The 18459-nt window shown below is 39.2% G+C and overlaps 1 protein-coding gene across 5 annotated transcripts in view; it reads left to right on the top strand.

Annotated features, from left to right (window-relative positions):
* LOC128696388 (uncharacterized) overlaps positions 1-18459 on the top strand; it is an 853106-nt gene that overhangs the window by 418199 nt on the left and 416448 nt on the right. For all 5 annotated transcript variants that reach the window (XR_011392932.1, XR_011392933.1, XM_070092516.1 and 2 more), the window contains one exon: positions 2477-2644. Coding sequence is in view for 3 of the 5 variants with exons in the window: in XM_070092516.1 (XP_069948617.1) it covers positions 2477-2644 (168 nt within the window). In the remaining 2 variants the exon portion in view is untranslated. The remainder of the gene's footprint in view (positions 1-2476; positions 2645-18459) is intronic.

Here is an 18459-nt window from a genome sequence, read left to right as displayed (position 1 = left end):
TTTTATCACTGATTTCATCATTGCTTAGTTAATCTTAAGTTAATTTTAAGCCAGCCCGTAATGCTATGCATAGTATAAGTGGCTTTGGCATGCTGCTCTTATCTGTATTTTTTGTACCTCTGTATGTGTGCTCAAATTTTTAAATAAATAAATAAATAAATTATTACAAATTATTATTACAATTTATTATTACAAATTATTATTGCAAGTTATTATTATTATAATCATAATGAAAAAGAAGCACTAAACCCACAAGGGTCGTGAATTGCTATATATAGAGTGAAGGCATACAAAAGGAATATTTATCTACGGTTATCCTCAGTGTTTTACTAGAGAAAACGTAATTCTTCTGACACTCCTACAGAGCCGCTTTGTAAACAAATCTCATATTTATGTCAATTTTTATTCTGTAGGTGTATATATAATGTTTATATGCTATGTAACGTGTTTCTTATATAATTTTGAAGAAAATATCATAAATGGATTAATGAAAATGTCTTTATTAATATGCCCAAGAGAGATTATTACTTTATAATATTACTATGGCATCATGAGTAGAGAGACTCTTAGTGATTTTAATGTGTACCTACATGCCAGCACAGTGTGTAAGTATATTTAGGTACAGGTACACATAAGCATAATTATCAGAGTAGATATAAAATATGCAATAACTTTAAAACACTTGAAATTTTGGAAAGTTTCCAGACATTAACCCTTTCAGGGTCCAAGGCCCAAATCTGGAGTCACGCACCAGTGTCCAAGAATTTAAAAAAAAAAAATTTGTTATTTTTTCTTATGAAATCGTAGAGAATCTTTTTGTGAAGGTAATAAAACAAAAAGTACAAAATTTGGTGGAAAATTGACGAAATTATGCTCTCGCGAATTTTGATGTGTCAGCAATATTTATGAATCGGCGATTTTGCCGACTTTGACTCCCATTTTAGGCCAATTACATTATTCCAATCAACCAAATTCTTAGCTATTTCACTAGTATTACTTATATTCTATCGATTGAGCACAAGAAATCGCCAAGTCAACTGTTTCAACTACAAAATAAAGTGATCGGAAATTGTTAATTTGGCCAATTTAACACAAAGTTCAAAATATTCCAATTTCAAAATAGGGTCCAGAATAAACAATGTAGGCATTCCTGGCACTAAACTAACATTTCCTCTGTTCATTAGTTATGTTTTGAGGCTTTACAAATAAATTCCATTTTGATTTTTTATTCACATAATGAATTTTTATTCACACCAAACAATAGAAGATTTACTGTTATGCAATACTGTAATAATTGTATAATATCATCACCATATTTGTGAATGTATATTAGACCCACCAGCTGACGTGTATTAGACGTGTGAGGTCGTTTGTTTACTCTTGAATATCGGCAAAAATTTAACATTTCCGCTACTTTGAGCTCAGTTTCAAGCCATTTCCAGTGCTAAAACCAATCAAAATCATCTCTATTTCTGTAATATGTCTTCCATTCTATCAAATGAGACCAAGAAATCGCAAATACAACTATAAAAAACATACGAAAAAACACTGCAAAGTTGCTGTTTTAATCGAAAAATCATGATTTCAGTTTTTTTCTCTCATTATACACAGTGTGCTGCAGGATCTGTTTTATGTGGTGCACACATACCACATAGATGTATTCTCTCATATCTAGGCCCAAATGTACCACTCACAGTTTATCAGAGTGAGCTGAGCTCATGGCGTAGATCTACGGTTTGGACACTCACCGTAAAGCCGTAGATCTATGGGACAGACCCTGAAAGGGTTAATAGATGTGCTCACAAAGAATGTAAACAAACCAGGTGGGCCACACCATATTTGAAAGACCACTTGCTGTATAGCAAATTTTGGTCATAATTTGAAATCGCCATATTAGCGGAACGCTGTAAGGCAAAATGCCGTAAAGTGGGGCCCTACTGTATTTATATTTACATGTGTGTTAGCTAAAAAATAAAAAATAAAAAATCATTCTCCTCTCTTTCTGTCACTACATTCATTAGGCACCTTTTGGCTTTCTTCTTGATCTGGTTCATGCTATGACTGGCTTTAATATGAACAGTAGTTTTGTGTGTAACACAGACCAAGTAGCATTTGTTGGGGATGTAGTAAATAATCTTGAAGGTTGATGAAGGAGATTGTTTCTGTTTTATAAACTAAATAAAGTACTACTGTAATACTTAAACATAGTAGAATTGCAACATACATTTATGGGTACTGAAGTTTTGAAGTCAAGGTAGCAGTGCATAAGCATTTGCAATAAAGTTAATTGATTACTCTGATTCTTATCATGAAGTATTACCCAACTCCTCCTATGAAGTAAGTTATACAAGTCACAAGTGCTGTGCTACAACTCTGGCTGTGAAGTTTGATTTCAGTGATGTACTGTATCTTCCATAATCATCCATTGCTTACTTATATGATCTTAATGTTTTCTTACCATATCATGACCTCTCAGGTCTGTGGCAGTGGGAGAGGAGCTGTTAGTGACCATGTATAGTTCACTGCTGAAGGATCCACGTGGGCGCACCATCAGAATCTTCAGGAAGTCAGAGTCAGGGAAGATGGAGATTGCTGCCTTTTTCTCTCTGGGTGGAGACTCGCCTGACTGGATATATAGTTACAGGTGACTAAGATGCATATTACAGATGTACTTAAGACATTTTTTGTCACAGTGTTAAACATGAAAAATCATACAGCGACTAAGAGCTAGTCAGGTTTGATCTGAGGCAAGGTAGAGTTCTTATAATTCTTCAGATTAAGAGTCCTTCATTAGTATCAAGGCATTCCTCCCCTTGAAGGGGCTTTATTATAAAATTCATGTGAACTAAGTGTGGGCAGTAGCTAAGATAACCTGACAGTGAGAGCAAACTTGATATTTGTAGTAGGTAACATAATTGATAGTATAGTAATACTTAAAAAAATTAAGATAGCTTTTAACCCTTTAACTGTCATGGTGTTGATCTCTACATCTTTGCTAGCACTCTGAATAGTATTTTGAAAAGAAAAAAAATATTAAAAGGGTAATTTTCTGTGTATACTAAGACAATATTTTTTTTAAGGTCAGTAGTTTTTGAGATATAAGGTCGTGAAGTTGGCACCAGATGCTCACGTGATGGCAACATGGAGTACTGTCGCTTACAGAAATGTTGCCGATATAACATTTTTTCTTGTTTTTTAATCTACATATTTTTTTATGTTCTGATAATTACAAATTATAGTAGATTTTGTGATTTTATAGTTAATCTTTGCACTGACATAAGTATTAGGTATGGAAAAAGTAATCAGTCACTGACAGGTGAACATGTTCAGTCACATACTACAGGTTGGCCATCACTAATCTGCAATCAGTAATCCGGCACTAATTTCGGTTAACATAACTTAAATTTCCGGCATTGCCACACCAACCTGTCGCTACTGTTTGGTGGCGCTACTTGCTGCACGAGTCATTCCAATTTCTTTTTCTCCATTTATTGTTATAACCTGCTTACTTTTAGCTCTAGCCATGGTTCCAACAAATAAAGAAAATGCTTCTCATTATGTAAAGCACATACACCATACATTGTCCATAAAAGATGAGGTGGCTTTGAAGCCACTGTCAGTCGCCATGAGCTCAGCTCACTCAGATAAGCTATGACTGGTAAATTTGGGCCAGCGTATGAGAGAATAAGTCTGTGTCGTAAGCGTGCACTGTATAAAAAAAAATCCTACAGCACACATTACATAATGAGAAAAAACTGTGACCGTGTTTATGGTGTAAACCTGACTTTGCAGTGTATTTTCATATGGTTTGTATGATTGTATTCTCCTTTTTTGGCATCATTTGATAGAATAGAAGATATTTTACAGAAATAGATAGAATTTTGATTGGTTTCACACCGGAAAGTACCTTAACCCCTTCAGGGTCCAAGGCCAAAATCTGAAGTGGTGCCCCAGTGTCCAAGAATTTTCCAAAAAAAAATTTGTTATTTTTTCTTATGAAATGGTAGAGAATCTTTTTTTTTTTTTTTTTCTCAACAAGTCAGCCGTCTCCCACCGAGGCAGGGTGACCCAAAAAAGAAAGAAAATCCCCAAAAAGAAAATACTTTCATCATCATTCAACACTTTCACCACACTCACACATTATCACTGTTTTTGCAGAGGTGCTCGGTGACCTGGTGGGTGGCCCGGTGGCCTGGTGGCTAAAGCTCCCGCTTCACACACGGAGGGCCCGGGTTCGATTCCCGGGGGGTGGAAACATTTCGACACGTTTCCTTACACCTATTGTCCTGTTCACCTAGCAGCAAATAGGTACCTGGGTGTTAGTCGACTGGTGTGGGTCGTATCCTGGGGGACAAGATTGAGGACCCCAATGGAAATAAGTTAGACAGTCCTCGATGACGCACTGACTTTCTTGGGTTATCCTGGGTGGCTAACCCTCCGGGGTTAAAAATCCGAACGAAATCTTATCTTATCTTAAATCTTACAGCAGTTTAGAAGCATATACGTATAAAGATACACAACATATCCCTCCAAACTGCCAATATCCCAAACCCCTCCTTTAAAGTGCAGGCATTGTACTTCCCATTTCCAGGACTCAAGTCCGACTATATGAAAATAACCGGTTTCCCTGAATCCCTTCACTAAATATTACCCTACTCACACTCCAACAGATCGTCAGGTCCCAAGTATCATTCGTCTCCATTCACTCCTATCTAACACGCTCATGCACGCTTGCTGGAAGTCCAAGCCCCTCGCCCACAAAACCTCCTTTACCCACTCTTTCCAACCCTTTCGAGGATGACCCCTACCCCTCCTTCCTTCCCCTATAGATTCATATGCTTTCCATGTCATTCTACTTTGATCCATTCTCTCTAAATGACCAAACCACCTCAACAACCACTCTTCTGCCCTCTGACTAATGCTTTTATTAACTCCACACCTTCTCCTAATTTCCACACTCCGAATTTTCTGCATAATATTTACACCACACATTGCCCTTAGACAGGACATCTCCACTGCCTCCAACCATCTCCTCGCTGCTGCATTTACCACCCAAGCTTCACATCCATATAAGAGTGTTGGTACTACTGTACTTTCATACATTCCCTTCTTTGCCTCCATAGATAACGTTTTTTGACTCCACGTATACCTCAACGCACCACTCACCTTTTTTCCCTCATCAATTCTATGATTAACCTCATCCTTCATAAATCCATCCGCCGACACGTCAACTCCCAAGTATCTGAAAACGTTCACTTCTTCCATACTCCTCCTCCCCAATTTGATATCCAATTTTTCTTTATCTAAATCATTTGATACCCTCATCACCTTACTCTTTTCTATGTTCACTTTCAACTTTCTACCTTTACACATATTCTCAAACTCATCCACTAACCTTTGCAATTTTTCTTTAGAATCTCCCATAAGCACAGTATCATCAACAAAAAGTAACTGTGTCAATTCCCATTTTGAATTTGATTCCCCATAATTTAACCCCACCCCTCTCCCGAACACCCTAGCATTTACTTCTTTTACAACCCCATCTATAAATATATTAAACAACCATGGTGACATTACACATCCCTGTCTAAGACCTACTTTTACCGGGAAGTATTTTCCCTCTCTTCTACACACCCTAACCTGAGCCTCACTATCCTCATAAAAACTCTTAACAGCATTTAGTAACTTACCACCTATTCCATATACTTGCAACATCTGTCACATTGCTCCTCTATCCACTCTATCATATGCCTTTTCTAAATCCATAAATGCAATAAAAACTTCCCTACCTTTATCTAAATACTTTATCTAAATCTTTTTGTGAAGGTAATAAAACAAAAAGTACGAAATTTGATGGAAAATTGACGAAATTATGCTCTCACGAATTTTGATGTGTCAGCGATATTTACGAATCGGCTATTTTGGCGACTTTGACTCCCATTTTAGGCCAATTACATCATTCCAGTCGACCAAATTCTTAGCTATTTCACTAGTATTACTTCTATTCTATCGATTGAGCACAAGAAATCGCCAAGTCAACTGTTTCAACTACAAAATAAAGTGATCGGAAATTGGTAATTTGGCCAATTTAACACAAAGTTCAAAATACTCCAATTTCAAAATAGCGTCCAGAATAAACAATGTAGGCATTCTTGGCACTAAACTAACATTTCCTCTGTTCATTAGTTATGTTTTGAGGCTTTACAAATAAATCGCATTTTGATTTTTTATTCACATAATGAATTATTATTCACACCAAAAAATAGAAGATTTACTGTTATGCAATATTGTAATAATTGTATAAATAATATCACCACATTTGTGAATGTATATTAGACCCACCAGCTGGCGTGTATTCGACGTGTGAGGTCGTTTGTTTACTCTTGAACATCGGCAAGAATTTAACATTTCCGCTACTTTGAGCTCGGTTTCAAGCCATTTCCAGTGCTAAAACCAATCAAAATCATCTCTATTTCTGTAATATGTCTTCCATTCTATCAAATGAGACCAAGAAATTGCAAATACACCTATAAAAAACTTACAAAAAAACACTGCAAAGTTGCTGTTTTAATCGAAAATCTTTGTTTCAGTTTTTTTTCTCTCATTATACACAGTGTGCTGCAGGATTTGTTTTATGTGGTGCACACATACCACATAGATGAATTCTGTCATATATAGGCCCAAGTGTACCACTCACAGTTTATCAGAGTGAGCTGAGCTCATGAAGTAGATCTACGGTTTGGACCCTGAACGTAAAGCCATATATCTATGGAACGGACCCTGAAAGGGTTAAAATTGGGCTCAGATTAGCAGAACTGTTCGATTTTTACCGATGTTCAAGAGTAAACAAACAAAGTTACCTCCCAATACGTGTTCAACTGACCAGTCTAATACACAGCCACAAATGGGTTGACATTATTTATACAATTATTACAATAATGCAGTAGTCTGCATAACAATAAATCTTCTATTTTTTGTGCGAATAAAAATTCAAAATGGAAATCAAGTGTAAAATAAGAGGGGTCTGGAGACTGTCGCAAGCCCCTTTCTGAAACTGTCATTCTGTGTCACAAAATATTCGAAAAAAAAAAATATTTTTTTCTTATGAAAATGTTAAGATTATTTTTCTGAGTGTTTTAGTCCCAAAAAGACAAAAATTTTCCGTCAGTACTTACCGAGATATAGAGGAGTGAAGTCTGCAGAAAATGAGCCGCGTATGGCAACAGCGGCGACTGCTGCTCACCCGGTAAACTTTGGTTTACTTGTATTTGAAGGTTTGTTGTTTTTTCACTATTTTATTTTTTCACATAACTTACGTGGCCTGTGAGACCAAAGTAAGGTGCAACGTACATATATACACTCGTTGTATATATGTACATTGCAATATATTGTTTACAAAACTTGTTTACAAAAACAAACAATACAAAAAATTTTTTATTACCATTGTTCTATAATATATATACCAATGGACAGTCACCGAACATATTCCTAGAAGTTCTGCAGCTTGTGGAACTTTTTGAAACATGTTTTCATACACAATGGTGCTTTATACTCCTCACACATAAAACCAGTGTGTGTGCATTTTTGTGGATTTTTTTTTTATGTGCAAAGACAAAACACCTTGTCTGAGCAGTTTTCTTCAAAGTATTAGCAGGCAGTTGTGTTATGTAGTTATCCTAGGTAAATGGTCGTGTGTCATCATTCCTTCCTTCCTGCATTCGTTTCCAACCTTCCTACCTTCCTGCATTCCTTTCCTACCTTCCTGCATTCCTTTCCTACCTTCTGTCCTACCTTCCTGCATTCCTTTCCTACCTTCCTGTATTCCTTTCCTACCTTCCTGCAATCCTTTCCTACCTACCTTCCTACCTTCCTGCATTCCTTTCCTACCTTCCTTCCTACATTCCTTCGTCTTTCCTTACTTTTTTCCTTCCTTTCATCTCGTCTTTCCTTCATTCCTGCCTTCCATTCTTCCTTCCTTCTGGTTTTTATAATATATATACACATATATAGTCACTAGATACGTTCATATAACTGCTATTATCTTTATTCAGCAAGCTTTTCTTGTGTGGGAGTGTGTGGCTTATAATTGTTTTGAGTCAGGAGTCGGCAGCTGTCAAAATGACATATTGTCTCATTACTCACTCCCCCTACCGCCTGTCAAAACAGTGGGGTGGGATGCTGCTTCCCCTCCATTCTATCTAATTATCTTTCTCTCTCATTCTATCTCTTTCAATCTGTCTCTCTTTCTATCTGTCTGTTTATCTCTGTCTCACAGGTACACATAAATACAAGTATACATAGTGTAAATTACCTAGGATAACCCAAAAAATCCAGACAAAGTGCTATACTCTGCTTGAAGATGTGAGTAAACGTGATGATGACGTAGTCTTGTGGTTCTCTCTAAGACAGAGAGCTAGACGGATAGACAGGGAGCTTGGCAGACAGACAAATAGACAGACAGAAATGTTTGTGTACCAGCAAAAACAAAGGGAGGGCGATGGTCATCTAATCTTTTCTTATCAGCTGCACCCTCCCCCACCCTTGTTTACACTCATCAAACCAGCTCTTATCAGATGTTATCTCCCCTTATCTTGTCAATGTCATGGGGTGGACTTTTTTTTTTCTTGCTTCAAGGGAACAATGTTATTTCTTCTTCTTCTTCTTCTTCAACCTCCTCCTCCTCCTCCTCCTCCTCCTCCTCCTCCTCCTCCTCCTCCTCCTCCTCCTCCTTCTCCTCCTCCTCCTCCTCCTCCTCCTCCTCCTCCTCCTCCTCCTCCTCCTCCTCCTCCTCCTCCTCCTCCTCCTCCTCCTCCTCCTCCTCCTCCTCCTCCTCCTCCTCCTCCTCCTCCTCCTCCTCCTCCTCCTCCTCCTCCTCCTCCTCCTCCTCCTCCTCCTCCTCCTCCTCCTCCTCCTCCTCCTCCTCCTCCTCCTCCTCCTCCTCCTCCTCCTCCTCCTCCTCCTCCTCCTCCTCCTCCTCCTCCTCCTCCTCCTCCTCCTCCTCCTCCTCCTCCTCCTCCTCCTCCTCCTCCTCCTCCTCCTCCTCCTCCTCCTCCTCCTCCTCCCCCTCCTCCTCCCTCCTTCCTCCTTCCTCCTTCCTCCTTCCTCCATCATCATTGCTTTTGGTCTCAAACTCCTCGAAATCATGAAATTGATCTTCACTGACACTTCCTTCTGCGTTAGAGCATCACTTGGGAAGAGAAGAGTCCCAGATTTGCTGGGGAGTCACATATTTCTTACCGATAAGCATGCTGAAAAAGGACTGAAATGGCATTCCCACAATGCACCACTTGCTCCCTGATTTTTTTTATATGGTGCACACTAACCATGGAGACCCATTCTCTCACATGTGGGCCTATCAGCTTTCTCCTGCTTGATTTGAAGCCGCTAGAATTTATGCGTATAAAAACGTCAGAAACAGTGGCATGTAAGACGTATTTATACAGTGTAAACAGTCAAAGGGTTAAATTTGGGCCTACATATAAGAGAATAGGTCTGTGTGGTAAGTGTACACTACAGTAGACTGTCATTTAACATGGTAGTTACGTTTCTGAAAATGCTGTGTTAGGTAAAATTGTGTTAGATGAACTGAAGAACTTGTGGGAAAAATAGGGTTATGTTTCTGAGAGCCCAAAAAGCCAGACAACTTTTTTATAGACCTGGAGTTTACCTGGAGAGGGTTTTGGGGGTCAACGCCCCCACGGCCCAGTCTGAGACAAGGCCTCATGGTGGATCAGGGTCTGATCAACCAGGCTGTTACTTACAAAAATAAAAGTGAATATGTAATTGTAGTTCATTATTGTGATGTATTATGTTGTTTTTACTGCTTAAGATTACAAATACAATATAAATAATAGTATTTCTTACCTTAAATTATGGGTGCTGGTGTTTGTGGATGATTGTGGAGAGTTATGCTGTGGCCCTACTGGGCTGAGGTGGATGGTAGAGGTTCTTCTGGTACTGAAGTTGATGGTTGTACTGGTGTATGCATAAATTCTGTAATGGTTTTCTGTTCTATTTTACCCTACACTACATTATACAATTGACAATAAGGCATCAGCTGCTCTAGACACCATTTCAAAGTCCTCTTCAGTGAAAAAAGTCTAACTTTAAGTCGTTCAGTAAGTCAGTCAAGTCATTCAGTAAGTCAGTCAAGTCATTCAGCCAAGTCAGTAAGTCTTCAGTCAAGTCATTCAGTAAGTCAGTCAAGCCATTCAGTCAAGTAAGTCAGTAAATCATTCAGTCAAGTCGGTAAGTCTTCAGTCAAGTCACTAAGTCACTCAGTCAAGTTACTAAGTCATTCAGTCATGTCAGTAAGTCATTCAGTCAAGTCAGTAAGTCTTCAGTTAAGTCATTCAGTCAGTAAGTCATTTAGTCAAGTCAGAAAATCATTCAGTTGAGTCAGTAAGTCTTTCAGTCAAGTCAGTAAGTCATTCAGTCAAGTCAGCAAGGTAGTCAAGTCATTCAGTAAGTCAGTCAAGCTGGTATATTCGCCTCGTTCTTTTTAATTGTACGAACTGATGCTTCATTAACCCTTTGACTGTTGCAAGCCCCTTTCTGAAACTGTCATTCCATGTCGCACTATATTTGAAAAAAAAAAATTATTTTTTCTTACTAAAATGTTAGGATTATTTTACTGAGTGTTTTAAGCCTAAAAAATTTTTTTGCCATCAGTACTTACTGAGATATAGAGGCACAAAGCTGGCAGAAAATGAGCGGCGTATGGCAACAGCGGCAAATGCCGCCCACCTGGTATTCTTTTATTTACTCCAATTCGAAGGTTTCTTGTATTTTCCAATATTTTTCTTTTCTAAGTAACTATAAAACGAGTGTCTCTGCGTGTTTGTGGGCGTTTTGTGGTATGTCCACATACAAAACACCTCTTCTGAGCACTTTTCTTGAAAGCAGTAGGAGGCAGTTGTATGGGGTAGTGATCACCAGGCCTCAAACGAGATGGCATGTGTTGGTAATTTCATGGGCACTGGTCTATTGCAGGTGTTGCTCCTTGGTACTTGAATATTATTTGTCTGATGAATGACAAACAAAATTCATCATATTTTGGTTTGTTGTTGGTCTTCAACATGTAGATGTTATAAGTATTTAGCATGGAAATATCAAGAAGATGGAAAAAAAGTTTTATATACCACTTATAACTCTTGCGTACACAATCAGCAAACCCAATCTGCATGTCACATTTGTCCACTAAGCGCATATTGAGGTTGTAGTCCATGACAGCTGCAGGTTTTAGAATGGGTTCATTGGTCTCTCTATTGTGCCTGCCAGTGTGTGCCATTTTGTTTCGGTGAACTGATGTCAGCAATGTGACATCACGTTTGTCATGCCACCGAAATGCTATGATGTCATTGGAAGCAAAGGCCTGCACCTCACCTCTGCGAGTGCCAGCGTCGAACCTTGGCATATGCTTACGATTATCACGCACTGTGCCACACACGTCTGTCATGTTCACTCGTAAGAAATCACTGAGTATGGGGCTTGTGTACCAGTTCTTCTTTCTTTATTTCAACACACTGGCTGTATCCCACTGAGGCGGGGTGGCCCAAAAGGAAAAACGAAAGCTTCTCCTTTTACATTTAGTAATATATACAGGAGAAGGGGTTACTAGCCCCTTTCTCCTGGCATTTTAGTCGCCTCTTACAACACGCTTGGCTTACGGAGGAAGAATTCTGTTCCACTTCCCCATGGAGAGAACACGAAATAAACAAGAACAAGAACTAGTAAGAAAATAGAAGAAAACCCAAAGGGGTGTGTACATATATATATGCTTGTACATGTATGTGTAGTGTGACCTAAGTGTAAGAAGAAGTAGCAAGATGTACCTGAAATCTTGCATGTTTATGAGACAGAAAAATGGACACCAGCAATCCTACCATCATGTAAAACAATTACAGGCTTTCGTTTTACACTCACTTGGCAGGACGGTAGTACCTCCCTGGGCGGTTGCTGTCTACCAACCTACTACCTATTGTGTACCAGTTATCAGTATATAATATATGCCTCTTACCAAGATATGGTTCCATCATTGTTTGAACCACATCACCAGAGATACTCACTAACTTCCTGGTATCTCTCAATGTATTACTGCCAGTGTACACAATGATATCCAAAACGAGACCACTTTTGTAATCACACAGTACAAATAACTTTATATCGAAGCTTCGTATGTACTGCTTGAATGAGAGTCTTCCTTTGAATAAAATCAAAGACTCATCAATAACAAGCTTCCTGAAGGGATAAAAATACATACAACACTTTTGTTTCAAGGACATAAACACATTTCTGATCTTATAACCTGTTGCTTCTGTCAGGCCTTGTTTTGTCTGAAAAGTGTAACATACGTAACAGTATCAAAAAATGATTCACTCCTATAATGTCCCTAAAACCTGGGGTTGAAATCAGGCATTCTGTTGACCAGTATGTGTTGACAGTGTGCTTATACACATGTGGCATAAGCATTATTGTGGCAAAGAACAGGTACATTTCTGCCATAGTTGTGTCCTTCCACTGGTGCAGCCGTGACTTTGGTGAAAGAATTGTACGTATTTGCCATAGTGTCCTCATAGTATGTGTTGGTTTCCCTGACAATAATTTCCAGCCGGGGTTCATCAAAGAATAACTGAAAGCATTCTAGTTCAGTGGCATTGTTCCCAAGTGTACACGATGGCTATATTCCACTTTGTGTTTCATCAAAGTCATGGGGATTGGGAATAAAATCGTCACCTTGCTGCCAATCCCAGATGCGGTCTGCTGGTGGGTTCTGGATATTGAAACGTGGTTGTGGTTGTGCAGGTTGTGGTTGTGGATGTTGTGGGAGTGTAGGGTTGGGTGAGGCTGGTTGTAGTTGTGCAGAGTCAGCAGTGTTGGTAGTAGCATGGCCTGGTGCCGGTGCCACATGACTCATGCCACCGCCAACACCACCGCCATCAATTTCTTCCCCACGCACATTACACATCCCCATTGTAACAATATCGTCATCTTCACTGTCAGGTCATGGTGTAGGGCCCCGGGATGTACTCCCAGATTTACTCCTTTGCCTTGGAAGGGCATAAGGCAGAATGCATGCTGCGTCAAATATACTGCCGTTTCACTGGCGAATATTCTCCCTCACTGTCGCTACTCAGGCTGCTTGCAGTAACTTTGAAATCACTATCATTATCACTTTCACTGCTCAGATCTGAGCCCTGTAAACAGGGAAATAGTTTCCTTTTTTGTCCTGGTACAGGTGAACGTGAATGAGATGTGCCAGCACCAGAGGTGGACGGTTGTGGGTCATCGGGGTTTTCATCACTAATTACGTAATCCTGGGCACTGCTTTCAGTCACACCCTCTCTAAAACCATGAAATTCACTTTCACTGGCACTTCCATCACTGTTAGAACTATCACTTCGGAACAGACGACCTCCAATACGCTGAGGAGTGAGGTACTTCTTACCGCGAGGCATGGTGAAAATTGACTACCAAGATGGCGTTCCCACAATGCACCATTGAGTCCCAGATTTTTTTCACAGGGTGCACACCCACCATGCAGACCCATTCTCTTTTATCTAGGCCTACCAGCTTTCTCCTGCTAGAATTTACGCGTATTAATACGTTTGAAGGATCAGTTATGGAAGGAGAAAAGAGAATATGAATGTGTAAATTCAAGAATTATGTGGATTAAAGTAAAGGTTGGATGCGAAAAGTGGGTCATAATAAGCGTGTATGCACCTGGAAAAGAGAGGAATGTAGAGGGGAGAGAGAGATTTTGGGAGATGTTAAGTGAATGTATAGGAGCCTTTGAACCAAGTGAGAGACTAATTGTGGTAGGGGACCTGAATGCTAAAGTAGGAGAAACTTTTAGAGAGGGTGTGGTAGGTAAGTTTGGGGTGCCAGGTGTAAATGATAATGGGAGCCCTCTGACTGAACTTTGTATAGAAAGTGGTTTAGTCATAGGTAATACATATTTTAAGAAAAAGAGGACAAATAAGTATACAAGATATGATGTAGGGCAAAACGACAGTAGTTTGTTGGATTATGTATTGGTAGATAAAAGACTGTTGAGTAGACTTCAGGATGTACATGTTTATAGAGGGGCCACAGATATATCAGATTCAAATTCAAATTCAAATTCAAAGTTTATTCTCTATAAGGATTACAATGCTGAGTTTACAGAATTTGGTTATTGTATTGTTTACATGTAGTAAAATAATAATTACAGAGTGTACCACTAGAACACCTAGCATGGCTAGGCATTTCGGGCAGACTTAAATCTTAAGTTTAAAATATTACAAAATTATGAGGTAAGTTGGTATTATGGCTAAGTGACTAAATACTAGTTTGTGAGTTTAGCAATGTGAATGCTTTTGTTTTGGCACTATACATAGTTTCAGTATTGGAGTATCACAGGCCAACTTATGACTAGTTAACATTCATTATTTTGAAATTGAGATTGATATTTCTGTTTATGGTCAAATGGGTGAGTGAGTGTAAGTGTTAACCACCAGGTGGTATTCGTGTAATTAGTTGACAGGGTGTATCAGGGAGATAAGATGTTTTCTGATTGTAGTTTTGAAGGTGATGAATGTGTCTGCAGTTTTAGAATTTTCAGGTAGGGTGTTCCAGATTTTAGGGCCTTTGACATACATTGAATTTTTGTAAAGGTTTAGTCGGACACGGGGAATGTCATAGAGATGTTTGTGTCTGGTAGTGTGCCTGTGGGTTCTGTCGTAAGTATCAAGAAAGCATTTTAGGTCAAGGTTAATATTGGAATTTAAGGTCCTGTAGATGTAGATTGCACAGTAGTAAGTGTGGATGTACTGAACAGGGAGTAAGTTTAGATCTATGAAGAGTGGGGAGCTGTGTTGCCAGGGATGGGATTTAGTGATTATTCTTACTGAGGCTTTTTGTTGGGTTATTATTGGCTTTAGGTGTGTTGCTGCAGTTGAACCCCAAGCACATATAGCATAGGTGAGGTATGGATATATAAGTGAATGGTATAGTGTGAGAAGGGCAGTTTGCGGCACGTAGTATCGTATCTTGGAGAGGATCCCAACTGTTTTGGATACTTTTTTGGTTATGTGTTGGATATGGGTGCTGAAGTTCAGGTTGTTGTCGAAGTATAGGCCTAGGAATTTGCCCTCATTATGCCTGGCAATTAGAGTGTTGTCGATCTTAATGTTAATTTGCGCATCTCCTGCTCTGCTACCAAACATAATGTAGTAGGTTTTGTCAGTGTTAAGCATAAGTTTATTGGCTGTCATCCAAGTCGATATTTTGATCAGCTCCTCATTAACAATGGTGTTGAGGGTGGCAAGATTAGGGTGAGAGATGACATAAGTCGTGTCGTCAGCAAAGAGAATGGGGTTCAGGTGTTGAGATACGTTTGGAAGATCATTGATGTATATGAGGAAGAGCAGGGGACCAAGGACACTTCCCTGCGGAACTCCAGTATCAAGTGGCTGTGTTGTTGATGCTGTCTTTAATGGTGACATACTGATACCTATTAGTAAGGTAAGATTTGAAATATGCAAGCGCATGGCCTCTTATACCATAATGGTCAAGTTTGTGGAGTAGGATGCCGTGGTCTACTGTGTCAAAAGCTTTTCTTAGGTCAATAAAAATTCCTAGTGGATATTCCTTATTTTCCAATGCTGTGTAAAGCAGATCTAGCATTTTTATGATTGCATCGTTAGTGCTTTTATTTTTCCTGAATCCAAATTGGCAGGGGTTGAGTATGTTTTGTGCTGTTATAAATGAATATAGTCTCCTGTGCACGAGTTTCTCAAAGATTTTGGATAGCAATGGTAAGTTTGATATTGGCCTATAGTTGTTTAAATCTGTAGGGTCACCACCTTTATGTATTGGTGTAACCCTTGCCGTCTTGAGTAGTTTTGGGAAGGTGCTAGTTTCTAGTGACTTGTTAAAAAGTAATGAGATAGCATGCGAGAGGACATGGGCCGCTCTCTTGTACAATAATGGTGGGACATGAGACAGATTCCCTGAGTTATTTTTAAGTGACTTTATAATCTCGGTGACTTCCATGGGCTCAGTTGGAGCAAGATAGAAGGAATTTGGGAAATTCCCATCTAGGTAGTCCCCGGCATGGGCATTGGTGCGTGGGATTTTATTGGCGAGATTAGAACCTATGGTTGAGAAGAAGTCGTTTATCTTGTTAGCTGTGTCAGTGGGATGCAGTGTTGTTTCATTAGGTTTAGTTAGGGCAATATTCTTGTTTTTTTCAGTTTTTGGGTCCCTAGAATCTGAGAGAGTGTTTTCCAGGTCTTTTTTATATCTCCTCTTGTGTCAGTGAATCTACTGGAGTATTTTAGTTGTTTGGCTTTCTTTATTACTTTGGTGAGGACTAATGAATAGTGTTTAAGAATATCTTTGTGTATTAAGCCCTGTCTATATTGCTTTTCATATTGGTGTTTCTTATCAATGGATTTCAGAATGGTGCTGGTTAGCCATGGGCAACCAAGCTGTTTGTTTGTGATCTGTTTCATTTTTATAGGACACTGTTTGTTGTATAGTCTAAGTAATTTGTTAAGAAAAATGTCTGTCCAGTCATCAATACCATTGGCCTTGGAGAAATTCTGTAGGCCAGTCAACAGTCTCTAGGTCAGCTGTGAACTTCCTTATTGAGGCCTCATCATGGAGTCTAAATGAAACTTTGTTGTATTCAAGTGGTGGTTTACTAATGTTTGTCAAGAGGAAGGTAGGGTAGTGGTCTGTAGTGCTATCTGTGATTATCCCTGATTTAAGGGGGGCTAGTATATTGGTCCATATGTGGTCTATTATGGTTGCACTCGTTTCAGTGAGCCTGGTTGGTTTAGTTATTGTTGGTATGAGAAGTGTGTTGTTCATATTGTTGATGAAATCAGTTACAGGCTGATCATCTAGTAGGCCAAGGTTGATGTTGATGTTGTAGCTACATTGAGAATAAAAGATAGATGGGATACAAGGAGAATAGAAGCATCAGGAAAGAGAGAGGTGAAGGTTTATAAACTAAAAGAGGAGGCAGTTAGGGTAAGATATAAACAGCTATTGGAGGATAGATGGGCTAATGAGAGCATAGGCAGTGGGGTCGAAGAGGTATGGGGTAGGTTTAAAAATGTAGTGTTAGAGTGTTCAGCAGAAGTTTGTGGTTACAGGAAAGTGGGTGCAGGAGGGAAGAGGAGCAATTGGTGGAATGATGATGTAAAGAGAGTAGTAAGGGAGAAAAAGTTAGCATATAAGAAGTTTTTACAAAGTAGAAGTGATGCAAGGAGGGAAGAGTATATGGAGAAAAAGAGAGAGGTTAAGAGAGTGGTGAAGCAATGTAAAAAGAGAGCAAATGAGAGAGTGGGTGAGATGTTATCAACAAATTTTGTTGAAATTAAGAAAAAGTTTTGGAGTGAGATTAACAAGTTAAGGAAGCCTAGAGAACAAATGGATTTGTCAGTTAAAAATAGGAGAGGAGAGTTATTAAATGGAGAGTTAGAGGTATTGGGAAGATGGAGGGAATATTTTGAGGAATTTTTAAATGTTGATGAAGATAGGAAAGCTGTGATTTTGTGTATAGGGCAAGGAGGAACAACATCTTGTAGGAGTGAGGAAGAGCCAGTTGTGAGTGTAGGGGAAGTTCGTGAGGCAGTAGGTAAAATGAAAGGGAGTAAGGCAGCCGGGATTGATGCGATAAAGATAGAAATCTTAAAAGCAGGTGGGGATATAGTTTTGGAGTGGTTGGTGCAATTAGTTAATAAATGTATGGAAGAGGGTAAGGTACCTAGGGATTGGCAGAGAGCATGCATAGTTCCTTTGTATAAAGGCAAAGGGGATAAAAGAGAGTGCAAAAATTATAGGGGGATAAGTCTGTTGAGTATACCTGGCAAAGTGTATGGTAGAGTTATTATTGAAAGAATTAAGAGTAAGACGGAGAATAGGATAGCAGATGAACAAGGAGGCTTTAGGAAAGGTAGGGGGTGTGTGGACCAGGTGTTTACAGTGAAACATATAAGTGAACAGTATTTAGATAAGGCTAAAGAGGTCTTTGTGGCATTTATGGATTTGGAAAAGGCGTATGACAGGGTGGATAGGGGGGCAATGTGGCAGATGTTGCAGGTGTATGGTGTAGGAGGTAGGTTACTGAAAGCAGTGAAGAGTTTTTACGAGGATAGTGAGGCTCAAGTTAGAGTATGTAGGAAAGAGGGAAATTATTTCCCAGTAAAAGTAGGCCTTAGACAAGGATGTGTGATGTCACCGTGGTTGTTTAATATATTTATAGATGGGGTTATAAGAGAAGTAAATGCGAGGGTCTTGGCAAAAGGCGTGGAGGTAAAAGATAAAGAATCACACATAAAGTGGGAGTTGTCACAGTTGCTCTTTGCTGATGACACTGTGCTCTTGGGAGATTCTGAAGAGAAGTTGCAGAGATTGGTGGGTGAATTTGGTAGGGTGTGCAAAAGAAGAAAATTGAAAGTGAATACA

This window comes from Cherax quadricarinatus, chromosome 39 (assembly GCF_038502225.1).
Source record: "Cherax quadricarinatus isolate ZL_2023a chromosome 39, ASM3850222v1, whole genome shotgun sequence".
Classification (NCBI taxonomy): Eukaryota; Metazoa; Arthropoda; class Malacostraca; order Decapoda; family Parastacidae; genus Cherax; species Cherax quadricarinatus.
This window is presented reverse-complemented; position numbering and strand designations above follow the sequence as displayed.